Source organism: Lonchura striata, chromosome 16, assembly GCF_046129695.1.
Source record: "Lonchura striata isolate bLonStr1 chromosome 16, bLonStr1.mat, whole genome shotgun sequence".
NCBI lineage: Eukaryota > Metazoa > Chordata > Aves > Passeriformes > Estrildidae > Lonchura > Lonchura striata.
Window position 1 is genome coordinate 17,182,003 of NC_134618.1, and position 10,800 is coordinate 17,192,802.

The 10,800-nt window shown below is 53.1% G+C and overlaps 1 protein-coding gene and 1 long non-coding RNA gene across 4 annotated transcripts in view; both read left to right on the forward strand.

Moving 5' to 3' along the window:
* The window catches only part of USP31 (ubiquitin specific peptidase 31), a 29,121-nt gene extending 21,489 nt beyond the window's left edge, over window positions 1-7,632 (forward strand). The window contains exons 16-17 of one of the 3 annotated variants that reach the window (XR_002466637.3): window positions 160-2,271; window positions 4,895-7,632. Coding sequence is in view for 1 of the 3 variants with exons in the window: in XM_021543846.3 (XP_021399521.1) it covers window positions 160-1,700 (1,541 nt within the window). In the remaining 2 variants the exon portion in view is untranslated. Of the gene's footprint in view, window positions 1-159 lie in introns of all 3 variants that reach the window. The other 2 variants (XR_002466636.3, XM_021543846.3) reach the window with 2 other exon arrangements.
* Window positions 7,633-7,871: 239 nt separating this feature from the next.
* LOC110477771 (uncharacterized) lies at window positions 7,872-9,206 on the forward strand. The gene is made up of 2 exons (XR_002466641.2): window positions 7,872-7,905; window positions 8,265-9,206. It is a non-coding gene; the product is annotated as an uncharacterized LOC110477771 (long non-coding RNA).
* Window positions 9,207-10,800: the final 1,594 nt, after the last annotated feature.

The following is a 10,800-nucleotide window of genomic DNA, read 5'->3' on the forward strand; positions in this document are numbered from 1 at the left end:
CAGCTTTTGTGCAAGAAGCTGTACCTGCAGCCTACATGGAGAGACACATAGCATGGTGTGGGTGGGTTGCTTGGCTCTCGTGGGGAAATGTGGATGGGTGGGGTAAACCAGCTGCAGCCTTGGCTTTCCCACCAAGACTGTCACTTGCTTTCTCTGCAGGAGGATTTTCAACTCGACCATTTGTAAGGAGCGTCCAACGTCAGAGCTTGTCATCCAGATCCTCTGTCACCAGCCCACTGGCAGTGAGTGAAAATGGTGTCAGGCCCTCGTGGTCACTCTCTGCAAAACTGCAGTTCCGCTCCAACTCCCCATCACGCTTCTCTGGAGATTCCCCAGTACATACCTCTGCTTCCACTCTGGAGAAGATTGGGGAAGCTGCTGATGATAAAGTTTCCACCTCGTGCTTTGGCAGCCTGAGGAATCTCTCTAGCAGCTACTTGGAGCCCTGTGACAGCAGTCGGCGAGAGCACAGGACAGCTCGCAGAGCCCCTCTGGCTGTCATGGAAGGGGCGTTCAGGGAAGAGTCTGTTGTAAGGACATCTAGCTCAGACCTTTCAGATGGGTATGGTAAAAGCTCTGTGCAGCCAGACAGGAATCACCCTGCTCTGGACCCTTTTGATAACAACAATCAAATCGCCTTTGTTGACCAGAGTGATTCTGTGGACAGCTCCCCAGTGAAGGAGGCGAAAGCCCCAGCTGGGACGGGGCTGGCTGTGGAGAAGGCACACGACACCCCTAAGAAGGGTCACAGCTCCAAAGGAGCTTCTGAGCCAGACAAAAGTCTGAGGAAGGGAAGGACAGTCTTAGCTACCCAAGAGACTAAAGTCTCTCGCTCTTCTCCTCCACTGAAGAGTTCCCAGAAAGCTTCTCGGTCTAGAAGTAAGACAGACTCCTCTAGGGTCAGCGGGCGACACGGGTCTCCTGCTCCCACGCAAGCTAGGAAGGACCACAGCACAAAGCCCCTGGAGGCATCTGTCCCTTCAGCTGCACAGAAGCAGAAGTCAGGTTCTTCTCCATCCTCCACGGCTGCCAAGAAAACCCCATCAGGCCCATTGACTAAGGGCTCTTCCTCTGGGAAGAGCCGGACTTCCGAGCGCAGCCTCAGCAGGGAGGGCTCCAAGGTCAGTCTGGGCTCGGACAAGACGAGCGTTACCAGCAGCTCCAGGACGAGCTCCCCGCGGATCAGCCACTCCCGGAGCGACAGCAGGCCGGTGGACAGCAGGCACGTGCGCAGCTCCTCCATGGCCAACCTGCGCTCCCCAAACGCTGCGGCGCGGGCCGGCTTGAAGAGGGACAGCAAGTCGGAAGAGAAGGGTCTGTCTTTCTTTAAATCAGCCTTAAGGCAGAAGGAGACGCGGAGGTCGGCAGACCTGGGGAAGACAACAATGCTTTCAAAAAAGACAGGGAGTGTTAGTTCCAAGTCAGGCAGTAAAAATGTGCTGGAGGACAAACCAGAGAAAGGTGGTGCCCCACCAGCCTCTCAAACCAATGCCAACATTACTACAAAAGAAAAACTTGTCTCAAAAGATGCCACATCTAACAAACATTCTCTGCTATCCAGTCGCAAGTCCAAGTCTTCCCAGCTAGATCCCGGAGTCCAGTCTCCTCCTTCCAGTGGCAAGCAGTCTGCTGACAAGCCGCTGAAAAAATTACCTTCCAGCATGCAGGTGTCTGTACGGCCTTCTCTGGAACCTCAGTGAAATGCTGCAATCCAGGTGTCTTTTCTTCTGCTGAGAAGCTAATTTATTCTGAGCTCTTGTTTTTTGTTCATGTGCCTAATGTATGTTTTGAGGAGAAGTTAACTGCAAGTTGTTAAAGCGCCTTTGATTCTGCCATCAAACCAAATAGCCACAGGCAGCCAGCACTGGTGCAAGTAGCCTAGCTGGAGTCGTTGTTGAACACGAATGCAGCTGTCCCATAGCACTTGTACAGGAGTCTCTGTTGAAAGTGCAACAACTTTCTTCAGATTTGAGGGTTGGGACCTGACCCCCAGTTGTACTGACACTGGTGTGCTTTGTTGAGCTGTGAACTGATATTCCTTTGGTCTTGTTCTGAGTGGGCTGTGTCCACACTGGTGTATGGCCTTGTTCTGAGCTGTGGAGGATGCGAAGGAAACTGGAGAGACTGTCGCTTCTTTCTGCTCTCAACTCTCTGTCCCTGCTCCCCTCCATTTCCAAGCTTTCTAAAGGGCAATATTTCAACACTAATGTTGTTTCTCAGGTATATACTCAGCCAGTATAGGAGGGACTAGCATTAGTGACGGACAGAAAGGTACCTGTGTGTCTCTGTGCACGTCTGTGTAATAGATTTCATTTTTGCATTCCAACAGCAGGAAGTTTGAAATGTAACCTGCGTTTTTTGTTGCTGTGTCTGTGAAGAGTTTTGCTTTGTCCATACCTAAGGCAACCTCTAGCCTGTCCTGTTTCACTACTTTCTTCTGAAATGCTCTACTAAACAACAGAAGAAATCCCTGGGCAGCAGCTGCTGGCCAGCTTGTCCTGTGGAAGCAGTGCCATGGGAAAGTTATGTCCACAAACCTGGATGGCCATGATGCTGTCAGGATGCCCCTTTCAAACTCCTGGGAAGCATTTCCCAATGTGCTCCGACCCTTATCGCAGTGGTGTAATTAAGCCTCCATTATCTCTAGGGGTGATGTTTAGATCAAGTGTCATCCTGCCTTCTCTGAGCATGCTTTGACAGGCCCCTTTGTGTGGGTTGGAGGGGCAGTTTTTCTGTTTGAGAGTGCTGTACATTCTTCCCTCTGGCATGCTCGTCCCCTCCCCATGGGTCTGGCTGCCACATGTCCCTCAGTGGAAGGTTCCCCTTCTTGTTTGGAGGACAGCCTCCATTAGGGTCAAAACACTACATCTACTGATGTCTTCGTTTACATGCCCTTCTTACAGGGGACATTCCTCAAGTTCTGTAAGGTTCCTCTTAAGGTGGATTTCTTAAGTCCTTTTACATATATGTGGTGTAATCCTTTTTTTAAATTCAATGAGATTTTATCGATGTGCTGCATATTCTTTATGTGCACAGCCTGTCATGTAGATTGTGACAAACTGGGCAATGTGCTGGCACGCTCTTTGCTGAGTGAAGTCTGTGCCTGTCCAGTGCAGGGCTTTTCTGGGCATGGCTTGGGGCCAGGCACATGTGTGCTCTGTCCCATCAATAGCAAACTGGCCTCTGCCACCTCCCTTGCTGAGGGCCTGTTTGCCCTGCAGGCAGCCTTGTCCCCAGGGCACCTTGCTGCTCTATGATCAGTTTTCTGCTCACCACACACCTGCAGCAGGCTTGGGAGGGAAGGGCTGGGGGTAGCTGGCTCCTCGTGTGTGTGGGGCTGAGCTGGGAGTGCCATCGAGCTGGGTCAGTGTGTGGGGATGAGCCCACCTGCCATAGAACCCTTGCAGTGTCCTGGTGATGTCCTGCTGCATCCCCGTGACGTGCTCCAGCAGTGCCCACAGCCTGCAGGTGTAGTGCCCTGAGTGTGCAACCCAAACATGTCCCCTCAGTGCATTCCTTCGCCCAAGCATTGTTTCAGTCTCATTTATTGCAGCAAGAAGAAGCAAAGATTGCAGTGCTTGCTTCTGAAATGTATGACTTGGATTATTCTTGGATTATTTTCTGTTATATCCAGCAGAGCAGATAAGACTTGCTTCACATTGCAGTACTGAAATTACTCCCTGAAATGTTGATGTTGAAGTATTTGTTTAAGGTTTTATCTGTATTAAGGTCTTACACTGTCTTGGCTCTTCTCTTGTAACAACTCTTCTAGCAAGAATGTAATTCCGGTGGCTTACACTGACTCGGTTTGGGATTTTTTAATCGACAGAACTACTTTCTGTGCATTTTGCCATGGACATTTGTGAAAGGTTATTTTTATCAAATGACTTTTTTTTTTTCATGTCATCCTTCACAGAAGGAGTTTAAACTGGAAGATGGTGTGTGGGTTTTGAGGTGGTTTTGCTCCTGTGCTACATGCCTGACTGAAGGGAATTTGAAGCCATGTCCAAACCCATGTTTTAGCTGAACACCAGTTCAGTGTTTGTATCTGTAGCAAGACAATGGTCTTTGGAGCTCTCCTTTGGGTAGAAGGGAGATAGAGGTCTTGGTATTCCAGCAGCTGATAAAAGTAACTAAACCGCTGCAATCCCATGAGATGCCAATCTCACTCTTCTGCTGCACATTCTCCATAATTCCTGATGCTGATTGCTGCCAGCTCCAGCACTATCTGCTCTCTTTATGCAGCCAAACTGGATTTCTCTGTCCCTCTGGAGCAGCAGCTCTGTGCACAGGCTCCTTGCTCTGCAGAGGAGAGTGAGTAGGCAGGAGGGGCTGCACTGACAGTACCCCCATCTCTGAGCAGGTGGGGTGCTGCTCCTCTCTGGTGGCTTTTCTGCTCAGGAGGACTTGGCTTGGGATGTCCTCAGGGAAAGTGGTTTGACTTACCAGGGTGCACCAGAGTTCGTGTGGGACATAGGACACACTCCAGGCAGAATGTGGAAGCGTGTGCATGAGCCTGTGGGAGTGGGGTCCCTGCTCCGTGCCTGTGCCAGGGCCCTTGGGAACAGCCACTCTGTCACTCCACATCTCTGCTGTTGGTGTCACACATCTTGTGTGGCACTCAGTGATGGTGTCACACACCACACAGTAGTAAATGAGCTTCCTTGCACAGGCGAGGGTTGAAGGGTGTGGGTGTGGGAAACACCATTCACTGGGAGTGTTAATCAAAGCCTTGTTGCTGTTACAGTCATGACTCCATCAATGAAGTAGGATAAATGTTTCTGAAATGGAATGTAGGTTATTACAGGCCCTACTTGAAGGGATCTGGGGAAGAATCATCAGTCTTCTCTCCTTGCTTTAAAGCAGACTTCTCTCTTGTCCCTTTCCTGTGTAGGAGCTCCTGTCCGTGGTATTGTGTTGTCCAGCTGCCAGGATGTGGCATGGTACCAGGGAACACTCCAGAGAGGGATCTGCCAAGTCCTAGATGCCAACACCACCGTGGCTTTGCATATGGATCCTTCAAGCAGCAATGGCTTGAGGCTGTTCTGGAGCAGCTGCATGTACATGGCCATGTCTTAAAGGTCCTGTTGGCCATCCGAAGCACTCATGGCTGTGGGGGAGGTGGGCTCTGCCATCTCCCAGAGGCTGCTGCTGCCCAGGGACCTCTGCCTCCCCTGAGTGGTGGCATGTAGGGCCTGGAAGTCTCATGGGCATCTGAGTGTGATGGGAACAGCTGCTGCCAGGTCTGTCCTGCCCAACCTGGCGGGGCATGGCGGGGTCTGGCACCTTCCTGCCAAGGTCTTGGAGGCTAAGGTATGCCTCGTGGTGATGGGAAATGCCTGGGAAGGGGGAGGCCCAGCAGAGTCCCTGCTCCCAGACAGGGGAGCTCCAAGGCAAAGCAGGCATTCAGGCAGTGTTTCCAGTCAGCTGCGGGTTGGAGTCACCTGTGCCAGCGTGTGACTTGCATTTCACCCCACGTCCCTAGTCTGCCACTTGCTCCTGCTCCTGGAACTGGCCCTCTGGGTGCAGGAGGGCAGCGCCTTCGTTCCAGTGCTCAATTCCCACAGGAGTCACCTAGAGACTTTTTTTTACCCTTTTTGGGCTGTGTCTTTTGGACAGTGTTTAGTAGTATTCGAGTTATAAGCACATTTTCAATGACGTGTATTGAAGAGGCACCTTTTATTTGTATTAATCACATTTGATAGACAATTTGGTGCCTGCAGTTCTCTGTAACTTGTGTCTCACTTTGGGTGTGTAAATTGTTAACCCTTTCACACTTATCAAATACAAATTAATAAAAACAAGATGCTTAGGATAGAAAGCTAGCAGCTTAATTGCACTTCTCGCACTGCAAGTGCCCTCATCCGCCGTCGCTGCAGGGGTTTTGCTTTCTGAAGCTGAAACTTGAGCATGCCCAACCATTTTCCTCGGTGCGAGGCAGCTTGCATGGCCGTGCCGTCCCCGATGCATGTCCCTACTAACTATGCAAGCCTCTAGCCCAGCCGTGGCCGTGCTTGGAGGCTGAGCTGTGCCTCGAGGTGCAGCTGCTGCTGGCACGCAGGAGCATGTCCCTGGCTCCCTGCTTCCTTTGCACATCTTTGACTCTTTCCTTTGCAGGACTCTGCGTTACTGACCGGGCTGGAGCGTAACGTAAGGTTAGAGGGATTGGAGCAGGGAAATGAGAACAGGCTGGTTTCTATTTTGTGTTGTTTTTATTTTGTTAGCAGGGCAGCCTGCTCGGGCTCTGTGTGTAGCTGTGTGCACTGCGAGGGGCTGTGGGGAGGGGCGGGGGGCGCAGCTGCTGTGAGTGTCCGTGCCAGGGGAGCGGTTCCTGCTGGCCTGCTGCTGCCCACACTGCTCCTGGGGCTGTGCCTGCCCTCCTGGGCAGCCCTGGCTGCCTGTTGTGCTCCAGAGCCCGTGGTACTGGCGCTGGTGCTGGCGCTGGGGCCGTGCCCTGTTGGCCAGCAGGTGCCTGGGGCAGCTGTGTGTGCTGCGTGGCCAGGGCAGCTGGCCTGGGCTTCCTGCAGCTCCCAGGCCTCCTCCTGCTTTGGTACCCTCCCCTTGGTCAGCTGGCGTGGAGAGGGTGTGGAAACAACATTCCAAATAATTTCACTGTTGGGTGTTGTTTGGTTGTGTTTTTTTTTCATTTTAGTTTGGTTTGGATTTTTTAAAATCTTTGTTATATGCCTACTAATCCAAAAGAATTTGGCAGTACCTAATGATACCTGTGGAGGGAACTGAAATTTAGTTTTAATCTGTGGTGAGATGAAAGTCCTACGTGGTTTTCTCAACAAAAGCATCGTAAAGCAGTTACTGTTAAGAGCTTTGTTTTGTAAAAGAAAAGCACCTGAAGGCTTGTACAATGTCTGTGTTAGATCTAAAGGCTTAGGGACTCTATTTTTTAAAAGGTGATAGCACTCAATTTATCTGCAAATAGTGTTTTTTTTAAAGACACAGATTAAAACTAAGTGTAACCACCAGTCCCGGCTCACTGGGCCCTGCAGCCTGGCCGCAGGCTCGTGTGCTGTTTGTGAGTGCAATAACCCCTGGGAGGTGCTGCACTGCCTTGGGTAGGGTAACACCAGGGAATCCCGGCCACCAGTGGCTCTGTTTTGTCCTGTGGCCTTCCAAGTATGAGTTTGTACAGATTTGCTCACCACCTGTGCCTCACCATTGGTTAAAATTGAATTTTAAGTCCTGTTGCAAATGCAATTTCTCTTCTGGACACAATGTCAGATTTTACACTGGAATATCTACAGTTCTCAAACTGCATGTCACATCACTGTACCTGGTACAGGGACGTGGGGTTTTCCCACACCTTTGATATTCTCCTCTGTATTTTAATGTTTTTGACCTGTACAGTAATTGGAAAGCAGGCTGTCTACTTGGGGTTGAACATTGTACCATAAATTTTAAATTATTTGAGGACAACTGCATGAGACTGTGTCAATGCCTTTTATTATTTATTTGTATGTTTTATTATTCGAGGTGTATGCACTTTTAATATGCAGAATTTATATTTTTATGTTACAAATCATTTTCTTTCAGAAAGAAGAGTTTGAATATGAGGAATTGGAATTAAGTGCAAAAAGGGGAATATGTAATAAAATACAATAAATTTATTACTAGGCATCCTGCCTGAGTGAGCGTTTTTCCAGGCTGCAGCCTTCCGCCTTGCCGTGTTCCTGCCCTGCTCCGGGCCCAGGCTGGGGGCACGGCCCTGGGTGCCCCAGGGCTCCTCTGGGGAAACCACCCCAGAGCCAGCTTGGCACAGCCTGCGTGCTGGGGAGGGGAGACACGGGCTCCTCCTTCCCCTGGGCTCTTCCTGATGCTTCTCTCTCCACAGAGTCAGCCCAGGTGCTGCGGGGCTCGGGAGCGGTGAGGGACCTGCACCCGAGCCTGCTGGTGAGTCTGGGGGGAGCCGGGCAGGGGGACGTGATGGGGTTTGGCGGTGCAGGGCTCGCACCTGCTCAGGCAGAGTGGCAGTGTTCCCTGCCCACCCACCCGTGCCTCGTGTCGGGGCTCAGCCCCCCACATGAAGGGGCTCCTTGGTGCCAGAGCAGTCCCCTGGCACCCACAGCAGTGAGGCCAAGCTCCAGGCAGGAAGGACACACGGACCCAGGTCCTCTGGCATTTGGGGCCAGGAGACCCTCAGGCCAAAGGTATTGAGGGCCAGGGTGGCCTCAGGGCCTTCTGCCATCACCAGGCACTGGAGGTTGAAGCTCCTCCAGCTTTGTGCTAATGAAAGCCTGTTTTTCCTTTAGCAGGGTGTGCAGCGGTGGCTCCAGACGCAGAGGACAGCGTGGATGGGCTGCTCCTGCTGCCACCCGCCTCGGCCCAGCCAGGATGAGGATGGAGCAAGGCAGGAGGAGGACAGGCTGCTGCCTCTCCTGGGTGCTGAATTGAAAGCCTCTGTCCTTGGGGCTTGTTTGCAGTGACCCACCCTGGGCTGGGAGAGCTGCTCTGGCTGCCCAGTCTCGAGGCAAACGAGGCACAGAAGGCTTTGGCCATCCAGGGTCTCTGAGAGGAAGGATGGAAGATGATGTGTTCCCCCCGATCCTGCAGCCCTTTCTGCTGTGGACTCGGATCCTCTGCTCCAGTGAGCCCTCGGATCAGTGCATCAGGGGCTGGCTTGGGCTTCACACACCTTTCAACACAATTTTTGATTCTCAAGGGTTCTTTTTCGCTCTCCTTCTCTGTGCATGTTTTTGCAGGAGGGGACTGTTGCACAGCTGAGCAGTGGTGTCAGTGTGTGCCCCATGCCCTTCAGCACTCACCAAAGGGAAGGTTGTCAGTGACTCCCCCCTGTTCCCCAAATCCCTAGATGGGTTGTCCTGGTCTCCCCCCGCCTGGCGGTGGTTGTAGAAATGCTGATGGTGTGTTTGTCAGCAGCTGTGCTACATCACCCCTTGCCCACATGGGTCCCGGGGCCTTGGGGGATGCCTGGCCCCTGCCATGGAGCCTTGGTCTGTGTTCCCATCCATCCTGCTGGGGATGGTGAGCTGGAGCTGAGCCCCCGGGCGCTGCTTGCTGCCCTGGCTGGTCATGCACAGAGTCCCACCCCTACCGTGTACCAGAGGCACTGCTTCACAGCTTGTGTAGAAATGGGGATGGCAGATGTCATATTAAATCATGGGGTTATCATTTATTTATAGGTGATTACATTAAAGAGAGATTAATATAGCCGAAGGCTTCGCAGAATTAGAGTTAATGTACTTGTGTTTATTATATTTGCCAACATTTCTCCAATCCAGCTGGGTTTTTCTGGCCACAGGATTTAACAGAGAGCCCACTGCCGTGCTCCAGCCTGCCTGGGAGCGGGGTGCGAGGTCCGTGCAAAACACCTGAGAGCTTTGATCTGCGAGTGATCGGTGCTCCTGCCTCCCACTTCTGAGGGTCCGTGGCCAGCACCTGGGGCATGGGGCAGGCAGGGCAGGACCCCTTCCTAGCGTGGGCTCGGGAGGGGAGCCCAGGGCTGGGGTTCCCAGATGCCCCTCCCGGGCTGGGATTATGCTGTGTTTAACTGGGATTAGACTACTGCAGAGCTGGGCTCAGGTTTCTGACACCCTGGGGAGGGGGGTGGCCCTGAGGAGCACCGGTGGGGAAGGGCCGGGTGTTCCCTTGGTCCCTGTGTCCCCAGAGCCTGGTCTGTCACCTGTCCCGTGGGCTGTAGGGTGGCTGCTGCCAGCTCAGGGGGCACCAGCAGAGCTCCCCTGCTGCTGGATGAATCCGGGAGCCAAGAACACCCTGTGTGTGGCTGGACATGCCAAACCACACAGCAATGGTCAGTGGTTGTGCCAGTCAGGACTGAGGGTGAATAGAGTGGCTGTGCGACTCCTGCTGCTGCTGCCTGGCGGGACCCCTGCCTGCCTCTGAGGGCCAGAACAAAACCCAAGCTTTGGGAGGCTGTCAATAAATTGTAACACATTAGGCACTGTCACCCTACCCCTGCACTCTTAAATTTTGCTCTAATTGGGGTATTGCTTTTCCTTCCTCAGCACTTTTTCCCCTCGGCCAGGTATCGATCCTGGCTCTGTGGGGATCTGGCTAACTGTTGGCAATTTATGGGAACATAAAACTAGTTCATCGTAGAGCAAAAACCCAGCTTTTAATAAGAAATGGCAGTATCAGCCTCTGGCTGATTCCAAGGTGGATTTACCATTTTACAGTGGGTCCCCAGGTCAGGGGAACGGGCTGTTGGGGAAAAGGGACCATTAGAAGCCCCTTGGACTGGCCTACCTTGTGGGCAGGGGAGGCCTGAGGGGCTTTTGAAGATGTGGGGGTCTCCTTTCTGGCCTCCTGTGCCCCTTCACACAGTGGTTTGAGGGTCTGACTGGGGTCCCCTGGCCCCACAGGTCCTGGGACCGTAATGTGTCCCCTCCTGCCTGGAGCTTGGTCTCCCTGCTGTGGCAGGAGCTGGAGGGCAGCAGGCTGGGCTGGGGCTGCAGTGGCAGGAGGCCACTGGGAGTGGAGGACTCTGGTGCTGGGCACCTCCCCAGCTCTTTGACGGCCTTGCTCAGCTCCCCCAGCCCCCTGGTGATGGATGCCGGTGGCTGTGCGGATCGAGGCTGGTTGTGAATTCCCAGAGCTGTGGGCCTTTATCCCGCTGGGCTGTTCCTGCAGCTCTGGGGGTGTAGGGTCCTTGGGAGCAGGTTCCTGGGATAAGGAGGCACCTGGCACTCCCAGCCCAGCCCCAGCCTCAGCAGGAGCTCCTGAGCATCCCGCTGCTCCCAGCCCGGCCAGCCCCGTGTCCCTGCCTGGCTGTGTCACGTCGTGCTGGGTGTCCCGGTGCTGTAACAG